Consider the following 25,791-nt stretch of genomic DNA (forward strand, 5'->3'; position numbering starts at 1 on the left):
ACCGTCGATTCCCTCTGAGAGGTTCGACTTTACCTCCTGGAGCATCATGTTGAAAAGAATGAGAAGAGGGTTGGAGCAAGCACGCATCCCTGCTTTACACCATTTAAAATGGAGAAGCTATCTGAGAAGGTCCCGTTAGGCTTGATCTGACCTTGCTGGCCCTTGTGAAGTTGGCGAAGAATTGTGAGGAGCTTTGGCAGACATTCCAGTTTGGACAGGATCTTCCACAGTCCGTCTCGGCTGACCGTGTCAAAGGCTTTGGTCTGGTCAATGAACGCAGCAAACAGGCCCATGTTCCGCTCCCGACGTTTCTCCTGGATCTGTCTGAACACAAATATCATGTCGGTCGTGCCCCTGTTTGGTCGGAATCTACTCTGGCTTTCCGGGAGATTTTCTTCTGCAATGGATGGGATGAGCCTGTTCAGAAGCACCTTGGCCAATATTTTGCCAGTGATGGACAATAGGGTGATGCCTCTGTACTGTGGTTGGGGCAGTCTGCCTTTTCTCCTTTGTTCTTGAACAGGGAAACAATGACTGCGTCTCAGAAGTCCTGAGGAAAAGTTCCTTTTTCCCAACATGCTGAAAAGCAGGTCTGTTAGCTGGTTCATAAGTACATGTCCACCTTCTTTGTGTACCAAGCTGGAATTCCATCAATTTCTGGGGCTTTTCGTGACTTGAGCTGGGCCACACCTAACTACACAAACACCACACAAACACCACACAAAACACCACACAAAACTACACAAACACCACACAAAACGACACAAACACCACACAAAACGACACAAACACCACACAAAACTACACAAACACCACAAAACACCACACAAACACCACACAAAACTACACAAACACCACAAAAAAACTACACAAACACCACACAAAACTACACAAACACCACACAAAACTACACAAACACGACATAAAACTACACAAACACCACACAAACACTACACAAGACTACACAAGCACCACAGAGAACTACACAAACACCACACAAAACTACACAAGACTACACAAACACCACACAAAACTACACAAACACGACAGAAGACTACACAAACACTAAACAAACACCACACAAGACTACACAAACACCACACAAAACTACACAAAACTACACAAACACCACACAAAACTACACAAAACTACACAAACACCACACAAAACAACACAAACACCACGCAAAACTTCACAAAACTACATAAGACTACACAAACACCACACAAAACTACACAAACACCACACAAACACTACACAAACACCACACAAAACTACACAAACACTAAACAAAACCTCACAAAACTACACAAACACCACACAAAACTACACAAACACCACACAAAACTACACAAACACGACACAAAAACTACACAAACACTAAACAAACACCACACAAAACTACACAAACACGAAACAAACACCACACAAAACTACACAAACACCACACAAAACTACACAAGCACCACACAAAACTACACAAACACCACACAAAACTACACAAACATGACACAAACACTACACAAACACTAAACAAACACCACACAAAACAACACAAAACACCACACAAAACTACACAAACACCACACAAAACTACACAAACATGACACAAAACTACACAAACACTAAACAAAACACCACACAAAACAACACAAAACACCACACAAAACAACACAAACACCACACAAAACCACACAAACACCACACAAACACGACACAAACACTACACAAACACCACACAAAACACCACACAAAACAACACAAAACACCACACAAAACAACACAAACACCACACAAACACCACACAAAACTACACAAACACCACACAAAACTACACAAACACCACACAAACACGACACAAAACTACACAAACACGACACAAACACCACACAAAAACCACACAAACACCACACAAACACCACACAAAACTACACAAACACCACACAAACACGACACAAAACTACACAAACACGAAACAAACACCACACAAAAACTACACAAACACCACACAAAACTACACAAACACCACACAAAACAACACAAAACACCACACAAAACAACACAAACACCACACAAAACCGCACAAAACTACACACACACCACACAAAACTACACAAACACCACACAAAACACCACACAAAACAACACAAAACACCACACAAAACAACACAAGCACCACACAAAACCACACAAAACTACACAAACACCACACAAAACTACACAAACACCACACAAAACACCACACAAAACAACACAAAACACCACACAAAACAACACAAACACCACACAAAACCACACAAAACTACACAAACACCACACAAAACTACACAAACACTAAACAAACACCACACAAAACTACACAAACACGACACAAAACTACACAAACACTAAACAAACACCACACAAAACTACACAAACACCACACAAAACTACACAAACACCACACAAACACGACACAAACACCACACAAAAACCACACAAACACCACACAAAACTACACAAACACCACACAAACACGACACAAACACCACACAAAAACCACACAAACACCACACAAAACTACACAAACACCACACAAAACACCACACAAAACAACACAAAACACCACACAAAACAACACAAACACCACACAAAACCACACAAAACTACACAAACACCACACAAAACTACACAAACACCACACAAAACACCACACAAAACACCACACAAAACAACACAAACACCACACAAAACCACACAAAACTACACAAACACCACACAAAACACCACACAAAACAACACAAAACACCACACAAAACAACACAAACACCACACAAAACTACACAAACACCACACAAAACTACACAAACACTAAACAAACACCACACAAAACTACACAAACACCACACAAAACTACACAAACACCACACAAAACTACACAAACACGACACAAAACTACACAAACACGAAACAAACACCACACAAAACTACACAAACACCACACAAAACTACACAAACATGACACAAAACTACACAAACACTAAACAAACACCACACAAAACTACACAAACACCACACAAAACTACACAAACACCACACAAAACTACACAAACACCACACAAACACCACACAAAACTACACAAACATTACACAAAACTACACAAACATGACACAAAACTACACAAACACTAAACAAACACCACACAAAACTACACAAACACCACACAAAACTACACAAACACCACACAAACACCACACAAACACGACACAAAACTACACAAACACCACACAAAACCACACAAACATGACACAAAACTAAACAAACACCACACAAAACTACACAAACACCACACAAAACTACACAAAACTACACAAACACCACACAAAACTACACAAGCACCACACAAAACTTCACAAACACCACACAAAACTACACAAGACTACACAAACACCACACAAAACTAGACAAACATGACACAAGACTACACAAACACCACACAAAACTACACAAACACCACACAAAACTACACAAGACTACACAAAAACCACACAAAACTACACAAACACGACACAAGACTACACAAACACCACACAAAACGACACAAACACCACACAAACACGACGCAAAACACCACACAAAACAACACAAACACCACACAAAACTACACAAACACCACACAAAACTACACAAACACCACACAAAACTACACAAGACTACACAAACACCACACAAAACTACACAAACATGACAGAAGACTACACAAACACCACACAAAACTACACAAACACCACACAAAACTATACAAAACCACACAAAACTACACAAGACTACACAAACACCACACAAAACTACACAAACACCACACAAAACTACACAAACACCACACAAAACTACACAAACACCACACAAAACTACACAAACACCACACAAAACTACACAAACACCACACAAAACCACACAAACACCACACAAGGCTACACAAAACTACACAAACACCACACAAAACACCACACAAAACGACACAAACACCACACAAAACGACACAAACACCACACAAAACTACACAAACACCACAAAACACCACACAAAACCACACAAAACTACACAAACACCACACAAAACTACACAAACACCACACAAAACTACACAAACACCACACAAAACAACACAAAACACCACGCAAAACAACACAAACACCACACAAAACCACACAAAACTACACAAACACCACACAAAACTACACAAACACCACACAAAACTACACAAACACTAAACAAACACCACACAAAACTACACAAACACCACACAAAACTACACAAACACCACACAAAACAACACAAAACACCACACAAAACAACACAAACACCACACAAAACCACACAAAACTACACAAACACCACACAAAACTACACAAACACCACACAAAACTACACAAACACTAAACAAACACCACACAAAACTACGCAAACACCACACAAAACTACACAAACACCACACAAAACTACAGAAACATGACACAAAACTACACAAACACGAAACAAACACCACACAAAACTACACAAACACCACACAAAACTACACAAACACCACACAAAACTACACAAACACCACACAAAACTACACAAACACCACACAAAACTACAGAAACATGACACAAAACTACACAAACACTAAACAAACACCACACAAAACTACACAAACACCACACAAAACTACACAAACACCACACAAACACCACACAAACACGACACAAAACTACACAAACACCACACAAAAACCACACAAACATGACACAAAACTAAACAAACACCACACAAAACTACACAAACACCACACAAAACTACACAAACACCACACAAAACGACACAAACACCACACAAACACGACACAAAACTACACAAACACCACACAAACACGACACAAAACTACACAAACAACACACAAACACGACACAAACACCACACAAAAACCACACAAACACCACACAAAACTACACAAACACCACACAAAACTACACAAGCACCACACAAAACTTCACAAACACCACACAAAACTACACAAGACTACACAAACACCACACAAAACTACACAAACACCACACAAACACGACACAAAACTACACAAACACCACACAAAAACCACACAAACACGACACAAAACTACACAAACACCACACAAACACCACACAAACACGACACAAAACTACACAAACACCACACAAAACCACACAAACATGACACAAAACTAAACAAACACCACACAAAACTACACAAACACCACACAAAACTACACAAACACCACACAAACACCACACAAAACGACACAAACACCACACAAACACGACACAAAACTACACAAACACGACACAAATACCACACAAAAACCACACAAACACCACACAAAACTACACAAACACCACACAAAACTACACAAGCACCACACAAAACTTCGCAAACCCCACCCAAAACTACACAAGACTACACAAGCACCACACAGAACTAGACAAACGTGACACAAGACTACACAAGCACCACACAAAACTACACAAACACCACACAAAACTACACAAACACCACACAAAACTACACAAGACTACACAAACACCACACAAAACTACACAAACACGACACAAGACTACACAAACACCACACAAAACTACACAAACACCACACAAAACGACACAAACACCACACAAACACGACGCAAAACACCACACAAAACAACACAAACACCACACAAAACTACACAAACACCACACAAAACTACACAAACACCACACAAAACTACACAAGACTACACAAACACCACACAAAACTACACAAACACGACAGAAGACGACACAAACACCACACAAAACTACACAAACACCACACAAAACTACACAAACACCACACAAAACTACACAAACACCACACAAAACTACACAAACACCACACAAAACTATACAAAAACCACACAAAACTACACAAGACTACACAAACACCACACAAAACTACACAAACACCACACAAAACTACACAAACACCACACAAAACTACACAAACACCACACAAAACTACACAAACACCACACAAAACTACACAAACACCACACAAAACTACACAAACACCACACAAAACTACACAAACACCACACAAAACCACACAAACACCACACAAGACTACACAAAACTACACAAACACCACACAAAACACCACACAAAACGACACACAAAACGACACAAACACCACACAAAACGACACAAACACCACACAAAACGACACAAACACCACACAAAACTACACAAACACCACAAAACACCACACAAAACCACACAAACACCACACAAAACTACACAAACACCACACAAAACTACACAAACACCACACAAAACTACACAAACACCACACAAAACTACACAAAACTACACAAACACCACACAAAACTACACAAACACAAAACAAACACCACACAAAACTACACAAACACCACACAAAACTACACAAACACGACACAAAACTACACAAACACTAAACAAACACCACACAAAACTACACAAACACCACACAAAACTACACAAACATGTCACAAAACTACACAAACACTAAACAAACACCACACAAAACTACACAAACACCACACAAAACTACATAAACACCACACAAACACTACACAAACACCACACAAAACTACACAAACACTAAACAAAACCACACAAAACTACACAAACACCACACAAAACTACACAAAACTACACAAACACGACACAAAACTACACAAACACGAAACAAACACCACACAAAACTACACAAACACGAAACAAACACCACACAAAACTACACAAACACGAAACAAACACCACACAAAACTACACAAACACCACACAAAACTACACAAACATGACACAAAACTACACAAACACTAAACAAACACCACACAAAACTACACAAACACCACACAAAACTACACAAACACCACACAAACACGACACAAAACTACACAAACACGACACAAACACGACACAAACACCACACAAAACCACACAAACACCACACAAAACTACACAAACACCACACAAAACGACACAAACACCACACAAACACGACACAAACACCACGCAAAAACCACACAAACACCACACAAAACTACACAAACACCACACAAAACACCACACAAAACAACACAAAACACCACACAAAACTACACAAAACACCACACAAAACACCACACAAAACAACACAAACACCACACAAAACCACACAAAACTACACAAACACCACACAAAACACCACACAAAACACACACACAAACACCACACAAAACTACACAAACACCACACAAAACTACACAAACACTAAAGAAACACCACACAAAACTACACAAACACCACACAAAACTACACAAACACTAAACAAACACCACACAAAACTACACAAACACCACACAAAACTACACAAACACGACACAAAACTACACAAACACGACACAAAACTACACAAACACGAAACAAACACCACACAAAACTACACAAACATGACACAAAACTACACAAACACTAAACAAACACCACACAAAACTACACAAACACCACACAAAACTACACAAACACCACACAAAACTACACAAACACCACACAAAACTACACAAACATGACACAAAACTACACAAACACTAAACAAACACCACACAAAACTACACAAACACCACACAAAACTACACAAACACCACACAAACACCACACAAACACGACACAAAACTACACAAACACCACACAAAAACCACACAAACATGACACAAAACTAAACAAACACCACACAAAACTACACAAACACCACACAAACACCACACAAAACGACACAAACACCACACAAAAACCACACAAACACCACACAAAACTACACAAAACTACACAAACACCACACAAAACTAAACAAACACCACACAAAACTACACAAACACCACACAAACACCACACAAAATGACACAAACACCACACAAAAACCACACAAACACCACACAAAACTACACAAAACTACACAAACACCACACAAAACTACACAAGCACCACACAAAACTTCACAAACACCACACAAAACTACACAAGACTACACAAACACCACACAAAACTACACAAACACCACACAAACACCACACAAACACCACACAAACACGACACAAAACTACACAAACACCAAACAAAAACCACACAAACAAGACACAAAACTAAAAAAACACCACACAAAACTACACAAACACCACACAAACACCACACAAAACGACACAAACACCACACAAAAACCACACAAACACCACACAAAACTACACAAAACTACACAAACACCACACAAAACTACACAAGCAACACACAAAACCTCACAAACACCACACAAAACTACACAAGACTACACAAACACCACACAAAACTAGACAAACATGACACAAGACTACACAAACACCACACAAAACTACACAAACACCACACAAAACTACACAAACACCACACAAAACTACACAAAACTACACAAACACCACACAAAACTAGACAAACATGACACAAGACTACACAAACACCACACAAAACTACACAAACACCACACAAAACTACACAAACACCACACAAAACTACACAAAACTTCACAAACAGCACACAAAACTACACAAGACTACACAAACACCACACAAAACTACACAAACAGGACACAAGACTACACAAACGGCACACAAAACGACACAAACACCACACAAACACGACGCAAAACACCACACAAAACTACACAAACACCACACAAAACTACACAAACACCACACAAAACTACACAAACACCACACAAAACTACACAAGACTACACAAACACCACACAAAACTACACAAACATGACAGAAGACTACACAAACACCACACAAAACTACACAAACACCACACAAAACTATACAAAAACCACACAAAACTACACAAGACTACACAAACACCACACAAAACTACACAAACACCACACAAAACTACACAAACACCACACAAAACTACACAAACACCACACAAAACTACACAAACACCACACAAAACTACACAAACACCACACAAAACTACACAAACACCACACAAAACCACACAAACACCACACAAGACTACACAAAACTACACAAACACCACACAAAACACCACACAAAACGACACAAACACCACACAAAACGACACAAACACCACACAAAACTACACAAACACCACAAAACACCACACAAAACCACACAAACACCACACAAAACTACACAAACACCACACAAAACTACACAAACACCACACAAAGCTACACAAACACCACACAAAACAACACAAAACACCACACAAAACAACACAAACACCACACAAAACCACACAAAACAACAAAAACACCACACAAAACTACACAAACACCACACAAACACACCACACTAAACACACCACACGAAACTACACAAACACCACACAAAACTACACAAACACGACACAAAACTACACAAACACTAAACAAACACCACACAAAACTACACAAACACCACACAAAACTACACAAACATGACACAAAACTACACAAACACCACACAAAACTACACAAACATGACACAAAACTACACAAACACTAAACAAACACCACACAAAACTACACAAACACCACACAAAACTACACAAACACCACACAAACACGACACAAAACTACACAAACACCACACAAAAACCACACAAACATGACACAAAACTAAACAAACACCACACAAAACTACACAAACACCACACAAAGCTACGCAGACAGCACACAAACGCCACACAAAACTACACAAACACCACACAAAACGACACAAACACCACACAAACACGACACAAAACTACACAAACACCACACAAACACGACACAAACACCACACAAAAACCACACAAAACTACACAAACACCACACAAAACTACACAAGCACCACACAAAACTTCACAAACACCACACAAAACTACACAAGACTACACAAACACCACACAAAACTAGACAAACATGACACAAGACTACACAAACACCACACAAAACTACACAAACACCACACAAAACTACACAAACACCACACAAAACTACACAAGACTACACAAACACCACACAAAACTACACAAACACGACACAAGACTACACAAACACCACACAAAACTACACAAACACCACACAGACACGACGCAAAACACCACACAAAACAACACAAACACCACACAAAACTACACAAACACCACACAAAACTACACAAACACGACAGAAGACTACACAAACACCACACAAAACTACACAAACACCACACAAAACTACACAAACACCACACAAAACCACACAAACACCACACAAAACTACACAAACACCACACAAAACTACACAAACACCACACAAAACTGTACAAAAACTACACAAAACTACACAAGACTACACAAACACCACACAAAACTACACAAACACCACACAAAACTACACAAACACCACACAAAACTACACAAACACCACACAAAACTACACAAACACCACACAAAACCACACAAACACCACACAAGACTACACAAAACTACACAAACACCACACAAAACACCACACAAAACGACACAAACACCACACAAAACGACACAAACACCACACAAAACTACACAAACACCACACAAAACCACACAAACACCACACAAAACTACACAAACACCACACAAAACTACTCAAACCACACAAAACTACACAAACACGACATAAAACTACACAAACACCACACAAACACTACACAAGACTACACAAACACCACACAAAACTACACAAACACCACACAAAACTACACAAACACCACACAAAACTACACAAACATGACACAAAACTACACAAACACCACACAAAACACCACACAAAACTACACAAACACCACACAAAACTACACAAACACCACACAAAACTACACAAACACCACACAAAACTACACAAACCACACAAAACTACACAAACACGACATAAAACTACACAAACACCACACAAACACTACACAAGACTACACAAACACCACACAAAACTACACAAACACCACACAAAACTACACAAACACTAAACAAACACCACACAAAACAAGTCCTGCCAAGGGGCTGTTACCTCTGATTGCACTTTTCCTTGTTTTGTTTTCAAAATAATTTTTCATTTTAATTTTTTTACATTAATTAATTGTTCTGGTGTTAATGTGGCACAGGCCCACAGGCACCACGTGGGCGTGGGGCTCTTCTTCTCCGTCTCGATTCCTTGTCATTCCTTGCGTCCTCACGCACATCCTTCATCCTTCCTAATGTACGATTCAGCACAAATCGATTTTATTCTCCCCTCTGCAGCAAATGATCGCAGGTTTTATAAATCCCTCTCTCCCGCAAACCCATCGAGCGTCTTATATGACTCGTACTTTGGGCTGATTATTTGGGGGTTTTGGTTGATATTATAGGCGGTGTATAAACAGAACACTGTCTGAGCGATATATCATTTTGTGTCCATTGAGTGGTGTTTTCTTGTTGTATTCCTTGATAGAATCCGCTAGGTGTAATTTACCCAATATTTCGGTGCATTCCTCGGCTCGGTCATTCTTGTACCGGGTTGTAATGTAATTTAATTTTTTATTGTTGTTGTTGTTGTTGTTTGTTCTCTTTGACAGATCGCCACTGTGATCGCGAGCCGAGGGAAAGGAGAACGTTGAGGTAAATATGTGACAGGAAGTGGATCGGTGCACGTGTTGTGTTTGAATTAATGTTTTTATTTATTGTTACTTCATTCAACGCTCAAGACGCATTTTATAAAAGATGAAGTTTTGTGTAGATGAACATGCTGCTGCTTCCTCCCCTGACTCTCAGCATTCACAACGACGGAGAACCGACAAAAACAACCATGGGTTGACATCCGTTGCGCAGGCTTCATGGGCCTAATGGCCGCCTCCTGGGTTTAAGTTTTTTTTTTTCGTCTAACAGAGTCGAGGGTCGTTGAAGAGATAGTACGTACAAGTACACTGAACGGATCAGGACACAACAGGACAAGAGGAACATAAAAGGAGGAGAGACGGGATGAGGCAGACAAACGATTGGGGAGGAGGAGGTGGGGGGGGTCGTGGTGGGGGGCAGTAGGGGAAGCGTGGGGTGGACACAAAGGAAACTCTCAGGAGGGAAAAGTGGAAATTTGGAAGGAGGTGGGATTTTGGTGGGTTAATGAGGGTAGAAAAGATCATGGTTTTGGAATGGGGATGATCTAAGATGGTGAACAGCTATGTTGAAGACCTGGAGGGAAGAATGAGATTGATGAGGATGTGGAAGTTGATTCCATAGGTGGGGAAAAAAGAGGAACAAATGAGTGTGAAGTGAGCAGTGATCCTGGATTTTGGTAGTTTTACCAGAAGGGGGTTGATGGTGGACCGTGTGGGCCCTGCAGAAACCTGGGGGGGGGGGGGTATTGGCTGTCTTGTAACTTTACAACATGGAGCTTCGATCATCACCAAAGGATGGCAATAATAAAATTAAAGTAACCATATCAATGTAGTCCAATTCCCATGTACTTGTATCATTTACAATGCATGTATTGTAATGATAATAATAATAATAATAATGTTTTGCCTTGCAAAGAACGTTAACACAGGTGGAGGCCATGAGACACATCAAGCCTGGGTTATGATTGCCAACCTCTGGTTACTTGTCCGTCCTGCGATGAAAATGAAATTAATTTGTCCACAAAAAATGGAAAATTTCACCGTCAACCATAGCTCACAATCTTTGGATAAAATAAACGATTCTACAATTAATTTCCAATTTTAATAACGAGAACCGCCACTTTATAACTGCTGGCAGTGATGACCGGGTACCAAGACGCCCGGCTTTAATACAACATGGGATTGACAGGTTAAGGACCTCTTAACACGCTGGGTTCAATCTATTTATTACGTACGCAGTTGACCATTTTTCTTGGGGATATCGTCAGTGTCAATTGAACTGGTGTTTAAATAACCTGAACACGAAGTAATAAATGTTCACCATGGGTCCATAGGGTAAACCGGGACTTCGAGTCATACAAGGCCCCACATGTCTCTCTACGACGTGGGATTGACAAGTTATGGACCGAGTAACACGCGCATTCAATCTACTTATTACATACGCAGTTAGCCCTTTTTCCTGGGCCATCATCGGTAGCAATTGAATTGCTGCTCCTTAACCCTCAAACCCATTCACACACACCCATGTGTTGTTTTTTTTTTTTTTTTTTTTTTTTTTAAGTTCTCATATTCAAACAATGAAATAATTCCGACTGCCAGACCTTGTGGCCGATCGGTTCCCCATGTCTACTCGATCATAATTGTGAAGTTGTAGTTCAATTGATGATGCAGTTCGAGAGAGAGAATTTAAAAAATATTTATGTTCAATTAAACATGGCTGCCTGACCATGTGACCTCTCAATTATTTGTGAATACCCTGGTTTCCACAAGGGAACATTTGTGTGGTTTCCCCTCGATCTGTCTCGCTGTTCTGGAGAAGAATTTTTTTTACTGTTTTTTTGGGGGTAAATCCAATCTGGCTGCCAAACAATGTGACCTATGACATCATAGGTGGAGAACTTTTTGTTCCACATGGATAGGCGGTCATAGCTGTAAAGTTTCGCCTTGATATGTTCAGCCATTTTGCCAAAGATTTTTAAAGGTTTAAAACAAAACAAAACACTCATACAGGATTATGAATTACCCTTTATTCGAAGCATGTATGAAAGATCATAGATAAAAACGTTTTTATAACAAAATTATACGGAAACAAAAACCCTGCCGGGTCAATCTAACCCATGAATGCATTCGCGGGGGTATTGCATTTTAAAAATAAATTTTCTCATGATCCTGAAAGACAAAGCATAAACAAAACACACTTGGGAATATGTATTACACTCTGTTCTAAACATATATGAAAGGTCATGTGCAAAAATGTTTTGTTCGAGAAAAATGTCGGTTAATGAATACTTGGGTCTATCTGACCCACGAAAGCATTAACGTGGTTTTTTTTTTTCCACATGAAATTTTTTGACATTTTTCAAGCAATCCCGAAAAAAAATTAAACAAATACACAGGGATGTGTAAAACCTTTTATTTGGCACATGAATGAAATATCATACAAAATTTTTTTTTCATTAAAAAAGTTGCAAGAAAACAAAACTCTGCCAGGTCAATCTGTCCCGTTCGGCGTTGCCATGTTAATTAACTAGAAGGGCACTGGGAAGAGTGCATACCTCTGCCATGTCATGCCTGATCCACGAGAACATATCGGGCCCATTACATTTTTGAAATGTCACGCTATACAGTACTATATCATTTTTGGCCCTGTCTCTCAATGGTGAAGAATCACTTAAAAAATTAAATAATTATTGTATCCAGATCCGGTTTCGGACCTTAACCAAAATCGAATCAATTCGTCCTTGCTACACACCCAATCTGTCCAGCAAGTTTCATCCGGATTCATGCCCAACTTTTTGAGATATCCTGCACACAGCCAAACAGATGGACAAACAGACAGAAAGGGGTGAAAACAGAACCTCTTTCACCTTCAGTGGCGGAGGTAATACATTTAGGAAAACTGTGAATTCTTGAAAACTTTATTTCATGAAAGGTTAACACTAAAACATGAGAAAAAGAAAACATGGCAAAAATTGGCAACTCTCCTTCAATTACTCCAAAACGGTCCAAAATATCCTGGTGTCAGGCGTACATTTTTATTGTTTCAGACGTAAACGTGAAAATCTGTTCATTGCAGTTTCAGACGTAATGTTTAAATCGAGTTATTAATGAGGTAAAACAATCATATAGATTGAGAGTTTTTCCTTGATTATCATGAAATACAATTTCTGAGTCAATAGAAGCACCAAATGCACAAGCACATGTTATGATGGAAAGAGAAGAAAAAAACCAAAAATCCTGAAGATACAGCTGTAGATGTTACTTTATGTACTGTACCTACAGTACAAATGCATACATGCAAAGATACTGTAGATACATACTGCCTTGGAAGTTATGTACATCTTACTGGAGAAAGTCTACAAAAATTGGAAAGTGAACTGCCCTCTTTTCCCAACTACAGCAGGTGGATATATTTTCTTAATTACATCTTTTGTGTCTTGAGGATGTGATCTGCCAGTTGTGGCCACCTCCAATCTGACAATGTTTGGATCAACGTATCTTTGTGAAGCTGCCTTTTCCATGCTCGTTGCTGTCAAGACCAAGTACAGAAACCGATTTGTCCCCTTCAACGCAACGTAAGTCCACTTTAACGTTCAACTTGTTTCTGTACTTGGTCTTGACAGCAACGAGCATAGAAAATGCAGCTTCACAAAGATACGTTGATCCAAACATTGTCAGATTGGAGGTGGCCACAACTGGCAGATCAAATCCTCAAGACACAAAACATTTACTTTCACTTCACTTGCAGTGTTTTCACCAAACTCTATAACTTCTCCTGGGAAGTTGTTGCTATCATTGGTAACCAGCACCCAATCTCCAACTTGCATTTGTAGTTCTTGGGTTGCACTGGCTTCATCCAGTGATTCATCCATTGATTTGAGAGATTCCACGGAATCATTGAGGTCATATTCCGCTTGCTCTTTGATTTGAACCTGCTTGAATTGGTCAGAATCTGATGTATCACCGATGATGAGATGATAAGCTCATTGTGGTTTGACACGGTGGATCTTGTGAGTGTTCAGCACTGGGTGTATGTTGCGCCAATACATTTCCAACATTTCCCGTTTCTCTTCTATTGTGTTCTTGGAAATGAACTGGAGATTGATTCCTGGATTTCTAGTGACTGCAGGATGATTCTAGGATGAGGCGATACCAGTATGATTCAATACCGGTACAGCGATTCGCGATGGTCATACCGACATGGCGATGCGTGATAGCGATGGATACTGGCCTGTGCTGATTACTAATACTGATCTCCCTGAAAAACAAGTTGAAGTTGGAAGCAAAATAACTGTTCTCATCGTGGGGAAAGAATGTCCCGTGTGGGAATACTTTGAAAAATTTCCGTGTGTCAATGATGTGCACGGCATATATGAATATGTAATGGTCCATTGGACTGTTACGTATTTTTGGAACCTGTGTAAAAAAAATAATATTTTTTTCATATTGAAATGAGGCCACCAGTACATTGACATCGGAAAAAAATTGATACCGCTGGAGCCTAACATTCACATTGTTTTTACATCTTACTCAATCTGACATCTTTAACCAGGGTGACCACTCCTCATTTTCATAAATGCCAAGGTGAGCCAATGAAAAAAGCCAATAATTCACAAGGTTTCGGAAAAGCAATGATCATAGGAAACCTAGACGCCAAGAAAACCTATAGAAAACTAAGACGCCAAGGTGAACAACGAATAGCCAAGATCTTGTGAAAAAGCCAAGGAGTGGTCACACTGTCCTCAACAGCGGTTAACACACATTCTTAATTCATATAATCAATGTTAACACTCACCTACAGTGTATCCCCGAGTACCAGCTACAGGATTTGTTTGAGACGACTTGCTCTCTCAAAACTTGATGTAATTGTACAAAGCCTTCATGGTGTCCAATTCACGTGTTGGGTCATTACTACAATGTAGGTGCTCGGGAACTTTGTGTTGCAACACATTCAGTCAGTAGAAAACTGATTTAAAGTCACTGACACTAAATGCCTGGGCGATCATAAATGAGGCAAGAAGTAAACCACTAAAGTCAATCGAAAATGCACAAAAGGACTTCTCCAACAATTCTTTATGTTGAGTAGAAGGTGAAAAATCTGTTATTCTGTTCGTACTTATCAATGAATTAAAGGCTTTACTTAGCCAGAAGATTGGTATAAGCATGCACATTCAGTGTCCAAGTCATGATAATGCCTTTTTCAGTGCTTTATTGTGTGGTGTCAGACGTACAAAAAAAATCTGACAACCTGTCGGACGTACATAAAAGTGTCCGTCCGACCACCATATTTTTGTTATTGAAAGTAAATACAAAATTTCTGAGTTTACAAATGTGTAGAGGGTATAAAATGTGCTTTGCATTTCACTTTTCGCATTTCCTGGAAATTTTTTGGTTTTAAAGTGAGATTGATAAATGTACTTTTTTGATGTCGGACGTACATTGCCAAAGTGCTCAGCCAAAAAAAAAATCAATAGTATAAAAATATATGTTTCAAATTAAGTTAAGTTACATTTCAAGAAACTGACAAATGTATCCTTTTATTCCACTCTACCCTTTTGGTGACTCGTTCAATTTGCTTGGAAAAAAAAAAAAATCAGGAATCAAAAATCACGTTTTTTTTTTTTCTTCAAAATCCTTGTTAGATTCTGATTATCAGTGGGATTAATTGTATTTTAATCCATCTAATCTTAATTTTCCACTAAATATTTGAAAACTACATACAATTCCCAACAAAATGATACCTCATTTGAATCATTTGGACGATTTTGAAATTTTGACCTGTGAATGGTTTACATGTTTGCGCAATTGCCCCATATCCCCACTTCCACCAAACAACCACAGTCTCTGTATCCCCACTCGCACCCAAGAACAATTACAGTATCTGCAGTACCACACATTGACCCCATTAATATTACCTGCTTTCATTAAATGTATGAACACAAAACGGATCAAATGATTTAATAATCTACTGGTTCTGCACATTGAACCTCTTACCAGACCTCACCTGTTTATAATACGAATATAATGGATGCATATTATTTTGCATAATGGCTTTAGCCTGCGTTAAAACTAGTTCATGAGAAATTACACTTGTGTCTATGTTTCCTCCGAGAATGTTTCTCGACTGTTTTGCTACTATCTGCAGTTTTACCAAATCATCTTTTGTTTTTAACACCAATAGACCAGACACAACAACCGTACAATATAACACTCTCAGTTGCTGAACTATCACTCAATCAGACACAACAACCGTACAAGATAACACACTCAGTTACTGAACTATCACTAGACCAGACATAATAACCGTACATGATGACACTCAGTTACTGAACTATCGCCAATCTTGTGTGGTTGTTGTGTCTGGTTAACACTCAACCGCACAGATAACGCAATAACCCGACAAGGGAACAATAGTCAAGTGTTGCCAGAAACCTCTTCACCTCAGGTCAGGTATGGGAGCATGTGCCAGAACAGCGCGTCGCTGCGTCCACTTTCCGCCGGTACTCCGGGGGCCTCCGTCTGGCCATCCCCCAGGCAGATGCCAGGCCCATCCCCATCTCCTTGAGATGATGGTCAACCTGCTGCAACCATGAGGCACGTGGTCGGCCCACTGGCCTCCTCCACTCATGAGACTCCCTCGCTGAGAGAATCTGGTGAGCAGGATCAGCGTCAGGAAAACGAGCCACATGTCCATACAGCCGCAGCTGACGCTCACGGACTATGCAGGTAACAAATCTCATCCGAGTCTCTCTCAGCAACCGCTCGTTGGACACAAAATCCGACCAGCGATAGCCAAGGATTCTCCGAAGAGACCTGGTACCAAAGGAATTAAGTCTCCGTCTCAGATCCTTGGTCAAAGTCCAAGTCTCGCACCCATAGAGCAAGACTGGAAGTACCAAGGACCTGAAGACTCGGACTTTCGTCCTCCCGCACAGGTACCGGCAGCGCCACACCCCATGATCCAGTGAATCCATGACTCCCCAGGCCCGACCCAGACGTCTTCCATTGACCTCCGGCTCACAACCTGCGGAGACATGAATATCACTGCCAAGGTAAGTGAATCTATCCACGACCTCAACATCCTCACCACAAACAGACACAGACAGGACAGCAGCATCCAAGATGTCACCGAAAGCCTGGATCTTTGTTTTGACCCAAGAAATCCTGTAATCCCAACGGCTCCGACTCCTCATTCAGCACCTCGAGGGCCCCCAAGAGGATGTCTAAAGTCTCCGCAAAGATGACTGCATCATCTGCAAAATCAAGGTCCGAGATCTTGACATTGCCAAACGATGCACCGCAACTTGATCTCTCCGACATCCTCCCAAAAATCCAGTCCATACAAGTGCTGAAAAGTGTGGGGGCAAGTACACATCCCTTGACGAACTCCAGTAACAACTGGAAATAAGTCAGAGGCGGTACCACCACACTTCACAGCACTCTCAGTACCAGAGTAGAGTTCAGACATCAGATCGATCAGTTTCAGTGGCACCCCACGAAGACCAAGAATCCTCCAGAGGACATCCCGATTCACTGAATCGAACGCTTTACAGAGATCAACATAGGCTGCAAGCAGCCCCTGCCGCCGAAACTCTCGTCTGCGTTCAGTGAGGACACGAAGAGCAAGGATACGGTCAATCGTTGACCTCTTTGGTGTAAAGCCTGACTGCTCTGGGACGCTGGTGCTCAAGCAGATGGTGGCGAACCCTATCAAGAATTATCCGAGCAAAGACCTTGCCCGGCACTGAGAGCAGCGTCACCCCTCGGTAGTTGTTGCAGTCTTGGCGATCACCCTTCCCTTTCCAGAGAGGGACAACAAGGCCCCTCTTCCAGTCAGTTGGGATGATGCCTGTGTTCCAGGCAGAGCACAAAACTGCATGCAACGACGCGAGTGCAGCATTTCCACCAGCCTTGAGAAGTTCAGCATGGATGCCACAGATCCCTGGAGCTTTGCCCCGTTTCAACTGGTTCACCGCAGCCCGTGTTTCCACAAGCGATGGTGGACCACAGTTGATTCGAGGGTCAGCAACAGGGATTGTAACACCCTTGACGTCCAACTCGACAGCTGGGGGGTCAGCCTGGTACAACCGCTCAAAGTAACCGGCCCAGCGGGCCTTCACTTCAGACTCCTCTGTCAAGAGCCTACCACTCTCTGCTCGAACTGCAGTGCTCCGAGGGATGGGCTTGGATGAACGTAATGCGCGAATTCCCCTGTAAGCGGGACGAGAATCACCTGTCCACAGGTGATGCTCTACCCCTCACAGATTCCTCGCACATAGGCCTCCTTGTCCACCCTCAGTGCACGTACAGTTTTACGCCTCAGCTCCCTGAACAGCTCAGCTCTGCCATTCAGCCTGGCCCTGCGACTCTGGTCAATGGTATCCAGTGTCCCTTGAGAGACAAAATTCTTCTTTGCCCTGCGGTGAACTCCAAGGCATCCACCGGCAACATCAAGGACGGTGGTCTTGAAGGTGCTCCACAACTCTTCAGGATCCCCCAAAGCACCCAGACCCCCCCAAGTGTCCACTCAGCCTGTTCGCAAACTCCTCAGCTACTCTCTCATCCCTGAGCTTGGCAACATCCAGCCTAGGCTGGGATGGTACCATTCTCCAGGATTTAAGGTGCAGCTTTAGAGTTGCTACAACAAGCCTGTGGTCAGTATTGAGGAACTGAGCACTCCGGTAGACCCTGCAGTTCTGGATCATCCTCCAACGACCGTCAATGAGGACATGGTCAATCTCCTTTGCCACACCGCCAGCGTTGGAATACCAAGTCCAGCGATGAGCTTGCGGGCGCTGAAACCATGAACCAGCCACCCTAAGTCCATGACTTCTTGCAAAGTCAAGGAACTTAGTGCTATTCTGGTTCATAGTTCCTGACCCATGGGGACCAACACACACCTCATAACCATCCCTATCACACAGTCCTCCTCCGCCCTTCACCTCCTTCAGTGCAAAATACAGAGTCCAATAGCAGTCTGGTGTGGCTGTGAAAGAGAGAGGGAGAGAGAGGGACACAAGTTTTGGAGGCAAATACAGAAATGAGGCATTCCGATTTCTCATGAGTCAGCTGTCATGCCATTTTAAGAGAGGAAAGGAACGGAGGGGGAGTATACACCAGAGACCGACTTAACAAGGCACCACCAGGTTTTAAAGGAGAGAGCAAGTCTGAAAGTTCAATCTTTAGGTTGGACAGTTGCATTCAGGCTTTCCTGAGAGTGGGCAGTCTTTGTGGAATGATCTGAGATTGCCTTTGGTTGGATTTGCCTTCCAGGAGGGGAATGTAAGTTGTTTCAAGGCAACTACCTCAACATGGGAGTCCGTGTACCATGGACGGGTCAGTTGTCTGTCTTCTTCTGCCTCCTTTCTGGTCTTGAAGCCTCTGCCTTTTTCTCCCCCCCCCAAGTATCTGCAGGCTGTACGCGGTCCAACAGCCGCCTCCTTATTGTGATAATCACAAAATCCAGATTCACTGCTCACCTTCACTCATTTGTTCCTTTTTTTTTTTCCTGTCTGTGGAACAAACGTCCACATTCTCTTCAATCTCATTCTTCCCTCCAGGTCTTCAAGTCGGCTGTTCACCCCCATCCAAACCATGATCTTTTCTTCAGCTGTTAACACCCCGCACTGAAAAAGTTTTTTTTTTTGCTTTTGTATCCATCTTCTCCACCTCCTGCATCCTCCCCTACCCTTCATCATTAGCAGTATCTCTTGGTTGTCCATCTGCTTCTAACCCCTCTGTTTTTGGCAATTCTACGACCTTCTTCTGCTGCTCCTTTTGCAATTTGTGTTGAAACTGCAGTTAGTGAAAAAAGAAAAACAACAACTGCAGTTTGTGTTGTATATTGGGAATGTCCATTTTCTCATGAAAAGGAACAAATCCACATACATGTTCTACATTGTGCAGTGAAGTTGGGGAATTTTTACATTGTGAATTATTGCGGGTAACAACACAAGATGTTTTTTTAAATAAAAGCGGTACAAGGTTGTGGCATAATCTGTATGTGTAATAATTGCTAGTTATGAAAAATATAAATGAGTTTCACTACGAGGTAAGAAAGGACTTGTTTGGTATGAAGGTACTGTATTTATTTGTGGGGATGGTGAGGTTGAGCAAATTGAATGTATAAAAGCTTTCATCTCAAAGACCAAGTTGACATAGACTTGTTCTTACATCACTCATTCATTTCAACTTTTTATCTTTCAGCTAAGCCAATGACATTGAACATTTTGAATATCTGCTGCATACCTTCTTTGAGTAAACTTCCCAATCAAAGTTTGTATTTGTGGACAAGACATCGGTGTTTTCAGGGGTGGCATAATCGGTGGGTGAGGGACCATTTGAAATCCGGAATGGCAAAAGCTGTTTCAACCAACGTGGCATGTACGATCGAACCCAAAAGAGCTGAAACCATTGTCAATGAGGGAAAAGCAAGAATGTTATTTTCAAGTACTAGCGAAGTGTTCTACAATCCTGTTCAGGAATTCAACCGCGATTTGACGTGAGTTTCAATTTTTCTTTTGTTAAATTATTTGGATTTTGACATCATTTTATGCTCATTTTATTTTTGTACTACTTGTGCAGTTAGTTCATAGACTAAGAACAGAGGTGAACATTTATATTGTCTAATTGGAATATTTCCATTTTTCTGTTTTGGACGTTTTTTTTTTTGTTCTGAAGCACATTTTGTAACAAATGAAATTCAAACACTAGCTAAAAAAAATCACAGCCTTGTAATGGTGAGTGAAAGTCTTTTTTATTTATCCTTAAAAAAGTATTTATAACCAAAATGAAAGCCTTTTTTTAATGATCTTTTTATTATTCTTTCGGCTGCTCCGGTTGGGGGTCGCCACAGCGGATCATCCGTTATGATCCGCATAATGATTTGGCACAGGTTTTACGCTGGATGCCCTTCCTGACGCAACCCTGGTCACCTCTTTTGACACAGGGATATGGTACACCTATTCTAACCAGGGCAAACACCAGGCCCAGTACACTGGTACTCACTTCGCCGACCTCGGAAGGATTTTTTTTTTTTTGTATACCTTGGTCGAGGCTCGTATGAGAGCTAACACACAACTCACAGCAAGGAGGCATGAGACAAGAGGGGCAGGAGTGGAAGGGACAAAACAGTGGGGAACAGACACATTAGGATGAACTGTGGAAGGGACAGGGATGGGGATGGGACGGGGAACATGGCGAAGAGAAGATGGACATTACAGGGACTTTCAGGAAGGAAAGCAGGGAAATTGAAGGAAGTGGGCTTGGGTGGATTATCGGGGGTAGAAAAGATCGAGGATTTGGATGGGGGAAGATAAGAGGTGGTGGTGAACAGCTGTTTTGAAAGCCTGGAGGGAAGAATGGGAAAGAATAGAGTGAGGAAGTTTATTCCAAAGGCGGGAAAAAAGAGGAATGAAAGAGTGAAGATGAGCAGTGATTCGTGATTTTGGTAGTTTTACCAGAAGGGGGTTGTTGGCGGACCTTGAGCGCCCTGTGGAAATGTGGTGGGGACAAATCGCAGAGAGAGCAGGGGGGGGCAAGGCTGGAGAGGAGTCGGTAGAAGACAGAAAGACCACCGACCAACCTGCGGTGATTGAGTGAAAGGCCCAACGACTCAGCTTCATTGCGGGAGATGCCGATGATCTTAAATGCCCTGGTTTCGACAGCGTGAAGCCGAGAAAGGTGGGAGGCAGGAGCACCAGCCCAGAGGGGAGAGCAGTACTCCATCAGGCTACGGACAAAAGCTTTGTAAGTGGTCAGGAGCTCAAGAGGGCCAGGGAAGGACTTTGCATGACGGAGGATTCCCAGTCGGCGACTGGCTTTTGAGGCGAGGTTGTAAATGTGACTTTCCCAGGAAAGGTCATGGCAGATAGTGAGACCCAGAAGCTTGAAAGAAAAGACTTCTTCCAGATGATTGTTGAGAAAGTGGATTGGGGGGGGGGGGGGGTTTCTAAACAGTCCTTTCGAAGAGACATGGTGAGAGTGTGAGATTTGTCTGGATTGAAAGACATGTTCCACGTGTTGGACCAGTTTGTGATTTTATCCAGATCTGCAGTGAGCTTAGAAGCTGCTGCTTGCCGGTCTGAGGGATGACAGATGGTACGGCAGAGGGTGGAGTCGTCGGCAAAGAGAAATAGAGGATTTTCCAGAGAGTCCGAGAGATCATTGATGAAAACCAGAAAAAGAACAGGGCCCAGAACGCTACCTTGAGGAACTCCAGCCTGCACAGGAAGAGGGGATGAAAGAACTCCATTTAGGGCCACACGTTGACTGCGACAGGAGAGGAAGTCTGCGAGCCATGAGTGGAGATGGCCTTGAATACCATGGGAAGAGAGTTTGGTGAGTAGTGCAGGGTGCCAGACTGTGTCAAAAGCACGTGATATGTCCAGGGATACGGCTCGGATTTCCTGTCTGGCATATAGACGACATATAGATGTCTGGCATATATATGTCTGGATGACAGGCTGAGTCAACCTCCTGGTGTGTATTAATTCAAGCGGCCAATGGGGCTTGAACTCAGGATGTCTTGGATCTCAAGCTGCTACCCTAACCACTACGCCAACACCAGGCTACTTTTTTTTTTTTTAAATGATCAAGTTTGTACAAAATAAAAAATTGTAAAGTAATTAATGAATTAATTGATTAATCAAAAAATAAAAAACACCTTTTTGCCAAAGCACATCTTCACTTTTGTCCCCAAATTTCAGCTTCCGAGCTCAAAGGATGGCTGAGATACCGCCCGGACAAACAAACAAACAAACAAACAAACAAACAGAGTGAAAACTGAGTACTCCCTTCCTTTGGCCCTGGCGATTGTGTCATGCTTCGCCTGGATATGTAATTGGGAAGTAACGGTGTACAATAATTAATCGATTAATTAATTAATCACTAAATCAAAAATACCCTTTTATAGCAGAACCATCTCTACTGGTTTTGGTTTTGAGCGACGGTTGGTTTTCTCCAGAGGTCTCTGCAGACTTTCTCAAAGATAAGTTTCCAGTCGTTTTCTCGCATTTTGACTTTTTTGTTGCCTCCATGTTTCTGTGTGTTCCTAGTTTGGCTTTGTTTCAAAACATGTGCTAATTTGGTGTTTATTCGTCACTCGTGTCATATTGGGTTTCTCTGAGCCCTATCCGTCTTCCCATCTATGTGCACGATCATGTTTATTTGTATTTTCTCCTTATTACCTCCACCACTGAAGATGAAGGAGATTATGTTTTCACCCCTGTCTGTCTGTTTATGTGCAGGATATCTCAAAAAGTTGTGGACGAATTCAGATGAAATTTGGTGGGCATGTTAGATGTGCGAAAAGGATAAAATGATTAGATTTTTGTGAAGATCCAGATCCGGATCCGGCGACTAGAATTTTTTTTTTAGTGATTCTTCACCTTTGAGAGATAGGGCCAAAAACAATATGTAGCACGATATCTCAAAAAGCTGTAGATGGATTCAGACTTATTCGACATGTTGAGTGTATGACAAGGAAGAAATGATTCAATTTTGGTGAAGATCCAAATCCGGATCCAGTAATTTTGTAAGTAATTCATCACCATTGAGAAATGGGGCTAAACTAATATATATCACGATATCTCAAAAAGTTGTGCACGGATTTGGGTGGAACTTGGTGGACAGGTTGGGTGTGTGACAAGGACAAATTGATTCATTTTTGGTGAAGATCCAGATCCGGATCTGGATCTGGATACGAGAATTATTCAGTTTTAAAAATGATTCTTCACCATTGAGAGATCGAGCCAAAAACGATATATCGCATATTCCAAAAATGTGTTGGTCCCGATATGTTCTTGTGGATCAGGCATTGCATGCTGGAGGTATGTGCTCTACCTAGTGCCCTTCTAGTTACCATCAGTTGTATTTTCTCCACTTTTCTCTCCACCCTCCTTCTATCCCGCCCAACTACACCCCCTGTTTCATATCTTAAAATGTAAAAAATACAACAACAAAGAATACCTTTTCCCTCCTCACCTTATACCCCGCATGACGACGTGACTTCCTTTACTGACTCTTCTTCCTACCTCTTGTGCCGATCTACCATCTTCCTTCTACTTTTGCCGACTCACATTCACCGTACACCTTCACAATTTTTTTCTTCAACCTTTCCTTTA

At 41.4% G+C, this 25,791-nt stretch overlaps 1 protein-coding gene and 1 long non-coding RNA gene across 11 annotated transcripts in view; one reads left to right on the forward strand and one right to left on the reverse strand.

Moving 5' to 3' along the window:
• Nucleotides 1–1,725: 1,725 nt before the first annotated feature.
• On the reverse strand, nt 1,726–9,373 carry LOC147010278 (uncharacterized). Its single transcript, XR_015052750.1, has 3 exons — nt 9,139–9,373; nt 4,112–8,581; nt 1,726–4,080 (listed from the first exon to the last, which is right to left on the reverse strand). It is a non-coding gene; the product is annotated as an uncharacterized LOC147010278 (long non-coding RNA).
• A 2,113-nt stretch (nt 9,374–11,486) lies between these two features.
• TRMT1 (tRNA methyltransferase 1) overlaps nt 11,487–25,791 on the forward strand; it is a 110,847-nt gene continuing 96,542 nt past the window's right edge. For 3 of the 10 annotated variants that reach the window (XM_085861432.1, XM_085861424.1, XM_085861433.1), the window contains exons 1-2: nt 20,839–21,004; nt 21,875–22,169. In XM_085861432.1, coding sequence (XP_085717558.1) covers nt 20,980–21,004; nt 21,875–22,169 — 320 coding nt within the window. In that variant the 5' untranslated portion in view covers nt 20,839–20,979. Of the gene's footprint in view, nt 11,673–20,812; nt 21,005–21,874; nt 22,170–25,791 lie in introns of those variants that run through there. The other 7 variants (XM_085861429.1, XM_085861426.1, XM_085861427.1 and 4 more) reach the window with 7 other exon arrangements.

This window comes from Eptatretus burgeri, chromosome 17 (assembly GCF_056783735.1).
Source record: "Eptatretus burgeri isolate ZD-2024b chromosome 17, Ebu_testis_v1, whole genome shotgun sequence".
NCBI lineage: Eukaryota > Metazoa > Chordata > Myxini > Myxiniformes > Myxinidae > Eptatretus > Eptatretus burgeri.